The sequence below is a fragment of the Macaca mulatta genome, chromosome 3, assembly GCF_049350105.2.
Source record: "Macaca mulatta isolate MMU2019108-1 chromosome 3, T2T-MMU8v2.0, whole genome shotgun sequence".
In the NCBI taxonomy this organism is placed as follows: Eukaryota; Metazoa; Chordata; class Mammalia; order Primates; family Cercopithecidae; genus Macaca; species Macaca mulatta.
The window spans coordinates 163,729,374-163,742,067 of NC_133408.1; the positions used below are offsets into that span (position 1 = coordinate 163,729,374).

Below are 12,694 nucleotides of genomic sequence, written 5' to 3' on the forward strand. Positions count from 1 at the left end.
ACTGCTGTCAGTGTTTAAGATTTAGCAAGATTTGGGGTCCTTTTTTGAGTCAGAAGTCAAAGCCCTGTACTCAATGACACAAGGACTGTAAAAGCACATGCAGAAAGTTACAGGGATGTAATAACCTTAATTAAATAAAAATTTAATCTCAGTTTTTTCCTAAGCAAACCCAAACTTAATAATAATGACAGAGAAATTTTTTTGATAAAACGTAAAATCTGTTTGTTAGGCCCAGTTACCAAAAGGCAAAAAAAAAGACCTTCTGCAATGTGACTACTGTTCATTTAGACAATTTTCACGTCAGATCTAATGAGAATGGTACTTGAATTAATTAGACATAGGAGGTGCTTCCTGAGCAGTTTAAAGCCAAGAGCACAGAATATTATGTTGGAAGAAAACATTTCCTTTAGACCTTCAAGATAAAACATTATTAGCATCAGGACAAAACAATTATGACCCAAAGAAAAAACTTACAGTAGTTGAAAATGAATTGAAGGACAGAATTATTATTTCAGTCCATTTAAAAGGGGAGAGAGACCTGAAAACACCGAGATGCAGTAAAAGTTGAACTTTGCATACAAAAAATTATAAAGTCTTGTGATTTTATTGAGTAAAGCAGTAACTTAAGAAAATCTCGTTATTCTAATAAATTATTTAGCGTGTAAGTGGGGTTTTAAAAATATTAAATATAGACAACTTGATCATATAAAAGTTTTTTCTTTTCATAAACCCTCTTATTATGACTTACACAGACCATTCATGACATGCTTGAACATGGTTGTCCTGAACATCCCTCTTTCTTTAACAACCAGTCATTTTATTCTAGGACAAAAATTTAGCATACAAGATTGTTTTGCATATAAAATTATTTTTCTTTAAACTTTCTTACCAAAAATACTACTTTATTTCTTTAACTTTCTTTACATCTCTCTTATTTCCAGGTTAGTTTTACCTTGTTTTATACATAATCTTTAAAATAGCTTTGAATTAGACAAAAAGTATTCATCTTTGAACAAGAACGCATCTTTTTTTTTTTTTAGAAAGAATGTTTTCCTACTCTACATACTTTTTAATTGGAAAATACCCATTTAATAAAATATCTATTATTTAATTTAATATAACTTTAGGTTCTAAATTATGATATTTATCTACAAGTATTTATCCCATTACATCTACCCAATTATTTTATTTTAATAGTTTACCTGGGTTATTTATGAAAACTGTGATAGTAATCATTTAAGGCTATTTCCCTGTCATCATTTTACAGCATGTGAATTTCAGGAGTTTACCTAAGTAAGAACCTTAAGATTAAATATGTGGTTATTTTACTAAGTAATTCAAGATTTAGCTGTTTTCATTAAACCAATATTAACATCTTATTTATAAAAAATTATAAAAGCAAAGATCATTCCATTTTGGGCTGAGTTTATCATTTAATTACCCTTATGCCAATGTTGACACCTTATGAAAGGGATAAGGGATAAGTATGAAATCTCTTGACCAATAAATGCAAACAAAAATACACACTGACAATTTTTAAGACATTTCTAATATTACTTACTAATAATTTTAAAACTAGCTTATGAAAGGTTTTACTTAAGTCATGTGAACTTGAAAAGCATTTGGACTTATTTTTTCATTTATAAGTACTCCTTAACTTTAAACCCAATTTGGTAACTTGTGGCCAAAAACGTAACAAAGTATGTGTACATACACACAAACACACATACACACTCACACACACAAAGATCCTACAGCTTTTACTTCAGAAATCTAGCCATGAGATATTAATACAAAACCCATTGGTTTGCAAAACAATAACAAAAATGTTTGTATGAGAACAGTGGATTTTATCTCAGTAGGAAAGTAACAGCAGACAAAGCAGGCAGGAAAAAAAAAACAGAGATAGAGAATTTAGGAACTTTATAGCTGCAGGTTGACCTTAGGGCTCTGAATTTTCCTTGACATAATTTGCCTGTAAGTATAAAATGTGCACAAGAACAGTCCTAATGTGTAACCAGCTTGAGTATTAGAAAACCTAGCATGCCCTTCCATTTATACTACCTCTTGCAAGTAGAGACATCATAAAACCAAACAGGGTGCCTGAGAGGAGGTCATCCTCCTTGTCTTTCCTTTCTTAGATGATTTGTTTCCCACATTTTTTCTTAAAAGGAGGAACTTAGCTGTGTCCTAAGGTTTGGCATGGGGGAGTCCAAGTGTGCTGGTTGTGGGCGGGACTCCACATTGTACCACTGCTGAGTCGTTTCTGCCCTCTTATTGTTGCAGTTTCTGTCTCCAGAGGTCTAGCACCTCTGGGAGAGCTCGAAGTGTAAAGTGGTCAGCTTCCATATGCACTTACTGGATGAGCCTTTTTAAACTAATTTTGTTGGTGGTTCCCCATAAGGCCACTACATGTCACAGGGGGTTAACCCCTATTCACTCCAACTTGGCCGCTGGTACCCAAGGGTGCTTTTTGGCTAGGAACTTGAGAGAGCAAAATGCCCTTTCTCTTCAGAGCTGAGAAAACTCAGTCTCTCATTTATCAATGACTGACAGTTCAGGTTCTCACGGAAAAGCACAGTCAAGCCAATTTAGATTAATTTTGGGAGTAAAGGTAATGAAAAAGATTCTTCAGAATGCACCTCTGAATTAGAATTAGGATCCTAAACACCAACTTCCTAGGAGGAAAAAAAAAAAAATCAGTGAAGACCACTTCCTGTAACTGTCCTCAGCCAGCTTTAACTTTGTTAGCTTTTGTCCACCATTACACATGCCAAGGTCAAATCCTTTCATAGTACAAGGTAATCTTTTGTACCCTCCAAAGCCAAAGAGGTCAGGTAATGCAAATACAGGAAAGTAGACCTTTGGACCTAGGAAGAATCTGCCCATGACTTTTGAAACTCTACGAAGAAAGCAGAACACCCCAAAAAAGGGCAAGTGGTGCCCATGTTCTGAGTTCTTTTAGGGGTTTGAATCAGTAGAAGCCTCTTTAGATTTTTCCTGGTATTGAAGATAGTGAAAGGAGAGGAAGGAATAGGGTGAAGAAAAGTAAACGAAAGAACAGTTGTTTTTTTTAAGAAAGGAAACAAACACAGAAACCAAGCACTTTTTTCCCCCCTCTCTTTTGCAGTTATGAGGAATTTTAGCCAATTCAGACAGGTCTTGTTCCCCATAATTTGGAATTCTCATTCAGATTTGACCAAGTCAGGTAGAGTTGGTCAACTCTGAGACCAGAGAGAAAGACCAGAACAAACAACAAAAAACCCCACAGTATCATTACTGAGCACTCTAATGGTAAGGAGAATTAAGACCAGCTGACTGTTAATCATAACCTTATCCAAGACAAAATCCCAATTCAGCTACTTACCTAGGAGTGGGTCTCAGGCTGAAGACAGCTCTCTACCATCCTAGAAGCAGGAAAAAATTCAAACTGGCCTTCCCTGTTGGAAAGCGAGCTCAAACTCCAGAGATGAGTTACCTGCCTTCCATTGTCATGAAAGCAGGAAAACTTGCCTTCCTTGCTGGAAGAAAGTAAAACTCAGAAAAAGAGTTGTACAGCAAAATAAAGTTTAGATCTCAACCAAATTTTGGGTGATTGGGGATTCTCTGGAGGGAGGGAAGATTCCAGGCCTCAGCAAATTGTCCTGTTGGTTGGAGCCATAAAAGTTCAAGCTGGTACCAAGCCAGTTGGAGATTTGTCAAACGTCAGGGGCCACCTCCATGTAGAGTCCCTTCCACTGATCACCAAATTGTAAAGCAAAAGGTATTTGAGATATGTCATACTACATTTAGAAAGTCTATTTTGCAAAGGTTAAGGACGTGCCTATGACATAGCTTCAGGAGGTCCTAACAAATGTCACCAAGTTGGTTAGGGTACAGCTTGCTTTTATGCATTTTAAAGTGACATGAGACATCAGTCAATATGTGTAAGATGTACATGGGTTTGGTCCAGCAGGACAGGACAACTTGAAGTGGGGGGTTTCCAGATTGTAAGTAGATAAGAGACAAAAGGTTGCATTCTTTTGAGTCCTTGATCAGCCTTCCACTGAATACAAAATTTAGTCTGGTTCAGTGAATCTGCATTTTTATATAAACAATAAGGTAGAGGAAGCAATCAGATATGCATGTCTCAGGTGAGCCTCAGTGGGATGACTCTGAATTCTGTCTGTCCTTTGTCCAGGAGGCATTTTCTTGTGGGCAAATTGTGAGGTGGGTGTGTAGCTTTTTAAACTTTGTAGCTAGCTTATTTAGGAATAAAATGGGAAGCAGTTTTGCCTGACATGGTGCCTATGTTGACACTTCCCTTGGCTTAGTGATTTTGCGGTTCCGAGATTTATTTTCCTTTCAAAACTCTTAAAAGTAGTATTTTTCTATCATAAAAAAATGTCAAACTTGCTTTATCATTTTGAAAATGTTAATTTTAATTTATTTCATTAATTTTTAAAGGAGAAATTACTTTTTCTTTTATAATCAATGCTGTATTTTCTTGAAAACAGTTCCATGAAGTGTATGCTTCATTTGTATTACACTATAGAAATATATTATTAATTTAACCAAAGCTGAACAATAAATCCAGGTGCATGGCTCAAGCCTGTAATCCCAGCACTTTGAGAGGCCGACGTGGTGAGATCACTTGAGCCCAGGAGTTCCAGACCAGCCTGGATGTCATGACAAAACTCCATCTCTATAAAAAATTTTAAAAATTAGCCAGGTTTGGTGGTGTGCACCTATAGTCCCAACTGCTTGGGAGGCTGAAGTGGGAGGATCACTTGAGCTTGGGAGTTGGAGGTTGTAGTGAGCTAAGATTGTGCCACTGCACTCCAGCCTTGGCAACAGACTGAGATTGTGTCTCAAAGATTGAATTTGCTGAGATTAAAACACCACACACACACACGCACACACACAAACACACACACACAGACAGGTTTCCCTACCACATTACACAGTAACATTTCAAAAGATTAAATCTTCCTTTAATTGACTGGGCAAAGGGCTGTTTTTTCTCACCCAACAGGTTAAATACTGCAGAGCTAATAGATTGGAGTGACTTCTGACCTAATCACATCTTAAAGGAAAACTTTTCAGTTTTTACTTTAAAAGTAAGTTGCCTTTTGTTCTTTCTACTGCACAGCTTTGTAGCAAAAAGCAGGTATGGTTTTGTAAAAAAAAGATACAAAGTTCTGTAATGTGCCACATTTTAAGCAGTTTCTTTAACCTCAAGAATCTCTGGCTTGTTCAAAACATATCTAGGTGACACTGAGAAAGTTAAGACGAGGCTGAAAGAACCAAAGGAGAGGAATAATTATGACAACAATAATAAAGAGGAAAGAAAAAAGAGTTGATGAAATGCCACCTACAATGGGATTAACTTGTCTTGTTGAATCAAGTTTATGATAATCTATTTCTGGTCAATTTATTTATAAAATACAATAGTTTAAGAAGTTTCCTAGAAAATAATCTTACACAAAAGCTCCTTTCATTCGTGAAAATATTTGTAAATATTTTTACTTTAGGAGAAAAAATACGCTTTTGGGGATATTATGCTGGTCTCTTAAAAGTTTCTTTAAAACTCTTAGCTTGGAGTCACTGTTACTTGTAACTGGATGTATTAGTCAGCCTTTGGGTTGGACTTATGAACTATGTACCTTGGAAATGCCACACATCCTACCAAATGCGATGAGGATACGAGGGCAATCAGCTTGGGACCTACCACTCATGTGGAAATTTGCTTTTCATTTTTCATGTTAAAGAATGATTCCCACAGTATGTACAGAAGTAATTTAGAACACTAAAGTTATCTCAGTATCCTCAGGCTTCCCGAGGCTGGAGGCCATTTTCAGTATTGTAACAAAGTTTGGTAGTTTTGAGTGAGGTCTGTAGAGAAATGGAAATTGACGAGGTGCCTTGTGCATGACTTAGATTTGGGACTCTCTTTGCTCCTCCCCCTTTGGTAATGTTACGGTTTGCTTTCACCAAAGTTATAGTCTTGCCTTTTTCAATATTTGTCCATATTTCTAAATTTTTAAAAATATTTATGATCATAATTTATATTCAAAATCTATAACAATTTTAATGGTAAGAGGATTGTGTCTAAATTCAGTTCTTAATTCCATTGAGATATTGTATACATAAACTCACAGGAAATGGGAATTCCAAAAGGTAGATTCTGAAGGCAGTGTCTTGACTGACTTCTATATCCGTTATGATTCTCTAGAGAGAAAGCATTTGTCATGGAAATAAAGCGTTTGTTGTGGAAAAGAAAAGCAGAGGACTAAGCCAAGAAATTTGGCTCTTTTTTTTTTTTTTTCCTGTCTGATACTCCCCTCTCCTTACCTCAAAAATCCTAATCTTCCCATAACATCATGTTGTATACCTTAGATATACACAGTAAAATTTATTCGAAAAAAAATTTCGCAATCATCAACTCCTCTTCCTCTTACAAGAACAAGAATCCCCTGTACAAGCATCCTGGTAGATAATGTGTGGAGAGGTTTATGGTTATTTGTCTTTCCTCACTGAAGGGAAGCTGAGATTCAAATTTGTTCTGGCAAACTATTTTCTAACATTAAAATTTTATTCATTTCCATTTGAGAAACAGTATGATAGTTGGATGAAAGAAAATTAGAAGATCAGAAATATATAATGGACACTCAGAAAATACAAATATTCTTTCACATTTTTGAATAGTTTTAATTCCTTAAGCATGCACATACATGTTTTTGCATACTTCAACAGTGTGTAGTTTTGTACTTTATTTCACTTCGTATTTTAGGCAAACATATTTACATGTTGCATCATTATCTTTGTAACTAGTTCTGATATCTGCATACATTCTTTCAGGTTGAAATACCATATTAAATCATTTCTTATCATTGGGTATTGAACTTGCTTTTTATTTTTTCTCATTTCATAGATGCTACAATACATAGTGGTGAATACTACATGTGTGAATAACTACACGTAGCTACATAATTTTTATTACAAAATCATTTTGAACTTATCCTTAGACAAGTGATTCCTAGTTCAAAGGATTTAGCTAGCATGTGTTCCAGTGATAAAATGCCTTTACAACAGGAATAAGAGTTTAAGTAGAATTTTAGATATATTCAGAATTTAAAGTTTCTAAATCTATTTTGAGAGAAAATAATCTTTTTTATTTTTTTTCAAAGGGATGCTAATGACTAGCCAGTGCTCTAGGAAGACATTGAGACCAGCCAACTTCTTGCCTTGATACTACTGAAGAGACATTGGGTGGCTGGACTTTGAAAGCAGACTTCTGGGTAAGTGCTATTGTTTGGGTTTGGGGGATAGCAAAGACTTAGCGAAGTGCTTTAAGAAGCAATTATCTACACAATGAGCAAGGAAGACACTTAAAAATGCAACATTAATAGGTATAAGTTGAATATAGAGCTTAGGAATACTAGTGGAAAGATAAGGTCAGGCATTATTACCTGGGGTTAAATTAGTTAAGATTTTCCAGGAAGATGAGGTTCTCTGTTAGGGTATCTATGTATTTATTTTTATTTTTTTAATGGTATCTTTTTCATTAAAAGATATTTAAATTTAATTTTATTTTAGATTAAGGGTTACATGTTCAAGTGTGTAACATGAATATATTGCATAATGGTAGGATTGGGCTTCTAGTGTACCCATCACACAGATTGTGACCAATGTAACCAACAGGTAATTTTTCAATCCTCATCCCCCTCCCAACCTGCTCCCTTTCAGAGTCCCCAATGTCTATTGTTTCCATCTTTATGTCCATGAGTACTCATTGTTTAGCTCTCACTTAAAAGTGAGAACATGCAGTTCTGTGTCTGAGTTATTTCACTTAGGATAATGACTTCCAGCTCTATCCATGTTGCTTCAGAGAACATGATTTTATTTTTTTTATGGCTGAATAGTATTCCATAGTGTATATACACCTCATTTTCTTTTTCCAATCCACCAATGAGGAACACTTAGGTTGATTCCATGACTTTGCTCTTGTGAATAGTGCTACAATGAAGATTTGAATGAAGTTGTCTTTTTTATATAACGATTTCTTTTCCTTTGAGTAGATAGCCAGTAATAGCATTGTTAGGATGATTGGTAGTTCTATTTTTAGTCCTTTGAGAAATCTCCACGCTGTTTTCCATAGAGGTTGTACTCATTTACATTTGCACCAAAAGTGTATAAGTGTGTCCTTTTTTCTGCATCCATGACAACACTTTTTTTGACTTTTTAATAATAGCCATTCTGACTGGTGTAAGATGGTATCTCATTGCAGTTTTGACTTGCATTTGTCTGGTGGTTAGTGATGTTGAGCATTTTTCATACATTTATTGGCCTCTTGCATGTCTTCTTTTGAAAAATGTCTGTTAATGTCCTTTGTCCACTTTTTAATTGGGTTGTTTGTTTTCTTCTTCAATTTTGTTTGAGTTCCTCGTAGATTCTGTGTATTAATCCTTTGTCAGTGACATAATTTGCAAACATTTTGTCCCATTCTGTAGGTTGTCTGTTTAGTCTGTTGATTATCCTCTTTGCTGTGAAGATGCTTTTTAGTTTAATAAAGTCCAGTTTGTTCCATTTTTGTTTTTGTTGCATTTGCTTTTGGGGTCTTAGTCATAAATTCTTTGTCTAGGCCAATGTCAGGTTTTCTCTGTAAACAGGTAAAGTTCTCTATTAGATACTTTAAACAAAAAGATGTTATTCTTGATGCTAACTTCTAGGTTTATCCTCAATTTTGTGCCAATTCTCTGTTCCAAGGCTTTGCCTTAGATTTATGCTGAGGAAAAGATATTTCACTGATTAAAATTTTAAGCATAGAAGTGTCCATTCTTTTTTGAAGACTTCTATGGGTAGAGACATTCTCAACAGGCTCATTCTGCCCCATGTTTTTCATTTATTTATTTATTTATTTATTTATTTATTTATTTATTTATTTTGAGACAGAGTCTCATTCTGTCACCAAGGCTGAAGTGCAGTGGTGCTATCTCGGCTCACTGCAACCTCCGCCTCCTGGGTTGAAGTGGTTCTCCTGCCTCAGCCTCCTGACTAGCTGGGATTACAGGAGCCTACCACCACGCTTGCCTAATTTTTGTATTTTTAGTGGAGATGAGGTTTCACCATGTTGGTCAGGCTGGTCTCAAACTCTTGACCTCAGGTGATCCGCCCACCTTGGCCTCCCAAAGTGCTGGGATTACAGGCATGAGCCATTGAGCCCGGTCCCCCATCTTTTTCTTACATAAAATGAACACGTGTAAATAGATTTAAATGTTAATTTCAGTAGGATTAGCTTACTCCTTCCCTGAGATACAGGGAAAGTTAATCCTTTATTCCATTTTCTTTTCCCTGTCCCTGCCATTCAGGCATTAGTATTGACAGTTGGTATTTAAAAGCAATTCGTTTTTCCCCCTAATATTTTTTTAAGTGAAGATTATCTAGGTCCTGAATAAAGAAATTTATGAGTATTTAAGCTACAAAAATCTTTAGGTACTTTGTATGTTCTAAACATGAAGGGAAAAATTCACTATCTTCAAAACATGAGACTATAATAGTCTTTATAATTTTATTTTATTCTGATATGGTGATCTCTTTAGAGTCATATATTTTTCAGCAATGGAAATCACCGGATAATTTGCTATGGTAAGGACACATGTTCCTGGGAAGAAAGTATAATTCTTGTTATACTTTCATAAAGCAGTATACTACTAATCTAATTTAAAAGAAAGTTTCCAATTCCCTCCTAGAATCACAGAACATTTAAATATATCTTCTTGCAGGTAATTTTTGCAAATCCTAAATGCTGAGTATATACATAGTTTAATTTCTTGAGCCCAGACCATTTTATTGTACCACTTTTGTGGTTTAATACAGCCAGAGTATGTGCTATAACACCTTGCTTTGTCACAATCAGAATGACAAGACAATCTTACTTATCAAACACTATAAAAAGACCAAAATCTATATATTGCTTTTCTTAAGTTAGGCTAGAGCCAATCCTTTTAGTAGAAAATGGAAAGTAGTAAAATGTTTTATTAACTTTAGACATGAGAGTACATTATTTTAAGATGTGATTGAGGAGTGTACCAAGGAGCCTTTCAACTTGTTTGGTAGAAGTTTTTGGTTGATTCAATACATTCAGCCAAACTGTTGATTTACTACTTCTGGCAGAAGTGAGTTTGCTCCCCTTTGATTAAAAAAAAAGAGAAAAAAGAAGAAAGAAAGAGAAAGATGAAATTTCAGAATTCTATGAAAGGTTGTTTTCAGTATATGGAAGACAGCTAGCAAGTGGTCTTTCAGGAAGCAATAAACAGAATGAGAGGATCAACTTGGAATTTATTTTCCTCCAATGGGCTTTTGCTAAGGCATTGCTTGGTACAGCATTCTGTACAGCCAGAAAGGCAAAAGGAAAATAGCTACAGTCTCCTTTCTGTAGGCCCAGTAGTGATTTGGAAAGATGAGAAAAATGTTAACTAGTATAGAGTTTGTATCATACATGAAAGGAAATAATTTCATAGATTCAAACACAGGAGTGGGTCCTCCATCTTCTAAGATGAAATTAAACCCCCTGCACTTAAAGTTGAGAACTTGGTGAAGCTTACATTCTTTATTATGAAATGCATCATAACAATGTATTCTGTATTTCTTTTTTCAGTTATAGGTGACGCAACTTGCAAAACAATCCTGAAACATGAAACAAGAATAATAATATTTAAATGTAACTTAATCATTATACCTCTTTATCCACCAAAGTGAATTCATTCCATTCCCTTTCATCTGTGCTCACACTTTGCATCAAATATTGGGTAAACCAACGTGTGTAGGAAGAAATAAATGTTTTCATAGTCATTACTCTTTACAATGGGAGTGCTAAAATTCAAGCACATCTTTTTCAGAAGCTTTGTTAAATCAAGTGGAGTATCACAGATAGTTTTCACCTTCCTTCTGATTCCGTGTTGCTTAACTCTGAATTTCAGAGCACCCCCTATTATTCCAAATGTGCCTTTCCTCTGGGCCTGGAATGCCCCAAGTGAATTTTGTCTTGGAAAATTTAATGAGCCACTAGATATGAGCCTCTTCACTTTAATGGGAAGCCCCCGAATAAACATCACCGGGCAAGGTGTTACAATATTTTATGTTGATAGACTTGGCTACTATCCATATATAGACCTAACCACAGGAGTAACTGTGCATGGAGGAATCCCCCAGAAGGTTTCCTTGCAAGACCATCTGGACAAATCTAAGCAAGACATTCTTTTTTATATGCCAGTAGACAATTTGGGAATGGCTGTTATTGACTGGGAAGAATGGAGACCCACTTGGGCAAGAAACTGGAAACCTAAAGATGTTTACAAGAATAGGTCTATTGAACTGGTTCAGCAACAAAATGTACAGCTTAGTCTCCCACAGGCCACTGACAAAGCTAAACAAGAATTTGAAAAGGCAGGGAAGGATTTCATGCTAGAGACTATAAAATTGGGAAGATCACTTCGGCCAAATCACTTGTGGGGTTATTATCTTTTTCCGGATTGTTACAACCATCACTATAGGAAACCCGGTTACAATGGAAGTTGCTTCGATGTAGAAATAAAAAGAAATGATGATCTCAGCTGGTTATGGAATGAAAGCACTGCCCTTTACCCATCCATTTATCTGAACACTCAGCAGTCTGTTGTAGTTGCTACACTCTATGTGCGCAATCGAGTTCGGGAAGCCATCAGGGTTTCCAAAATACCTGATGCAAAAAATCCACTTCCGGTTTTTGTCTATGCCCGCCTAGTTTTTACTGATCAAGTTTTGAAATTCCTTTCTCGAGTAAGTAAATCAAGGTATGAGGGCTATGAAATGAAATTCACAAAATACGTTTATTGAAATTTAATATTATTTTCGAAGGGAGTGAAATCTAGTTTTTAATATTAGGAATGTGTACACAAGTAGTTCTACATTATTTTATGAATGCAAAATAAGAATATGCTTAATCTTTAATGTAATGTCTTTATCTCTTAGTAGGCAGGGAGAATTAGGTAGTATAGACAGTGTATGAACTCAGTTTCTTTTTTTTTTTTTATTTCTTAGGCCTGCTGTCTTTTCAATAGAAGTGATTGAAACAATAATAGTATCTTATTTGTTTTATAGTAAGGCAATGGCTGTGTAAGAGATAGAAATAATGGGGAAATATTAAAATTATTATTATTGGGTCAGCATGCTTAGCTTCGGTGTTACTGTCCTATGTATAGCACTTTCATTTCGTTTTTATCTGCTAACTCTTTCTGTCACACTTTCCAGGAAGAACTTGTGTCTACGCTTGGTGAAACTGTTGCTCTGGGGGCTTCTGGAATTGTAATATGGGGAAGCCTCAGTATAACGCGAAGTATGGTAAGTTGAATTGGTAGAAAATAGGTGAAAATATTTCTATGTTTAATGTTTTTGGGGATTGTTTTGGTATTAAATAAGAAAATAAGTAGTACTATGCTTAGCAGGCAGTAATAGGTGCTGAAGTATTACTGGCTGAATCAAAATACATTTGTGTGGTGGTTGTAAGGCAGAAAATAGTATACCCGTTTTCCAGTGGGGAAATATAAATTCAGTGAATAATTGATTTTCTCTAGGCTACATGACTATTAAGTAACAAAAACAAGACTACAATCTTAATTTTCTGGCATGGTGTTTTGTATCAGAAGATAGGTCCTTGTTCCTTTATTTTCATTCT

At 35.3% G+C, this 12,694-nt stretch overlaps 1 protein-coding gene across 1 annotated transcript in view; it reads left to right on the plus strand.

Annotated features, from left to right (window-relative positions):
* The window catches only part of SPAM1 (sperm adhesion molecule 1), a 46,107-nt gene that overhangs the window by 17,012 nt on the left and 16,401 nt on the right, over positions 1-12,694 (plus strand). Inside the window, exons 2-4 of the mRNA XM_001086882.5 lie at positions 7,170-7,280; positions 10,640-11,799; positions 12,271-12,360. Coding sequence (XP_001086882.3) covers positions 10,846-11,799; positions 12,271-12,360 — 1,044 coding nt within the window. The 5' untranslated portion in view covers positions 7,170-7,280; positions 10,640-10,845. The remainder of the gene's footprint in view (positions 1-7,169; positions 7,281-10,639; positions 11,800-12,270; positions 12,361-12,694) is intronic.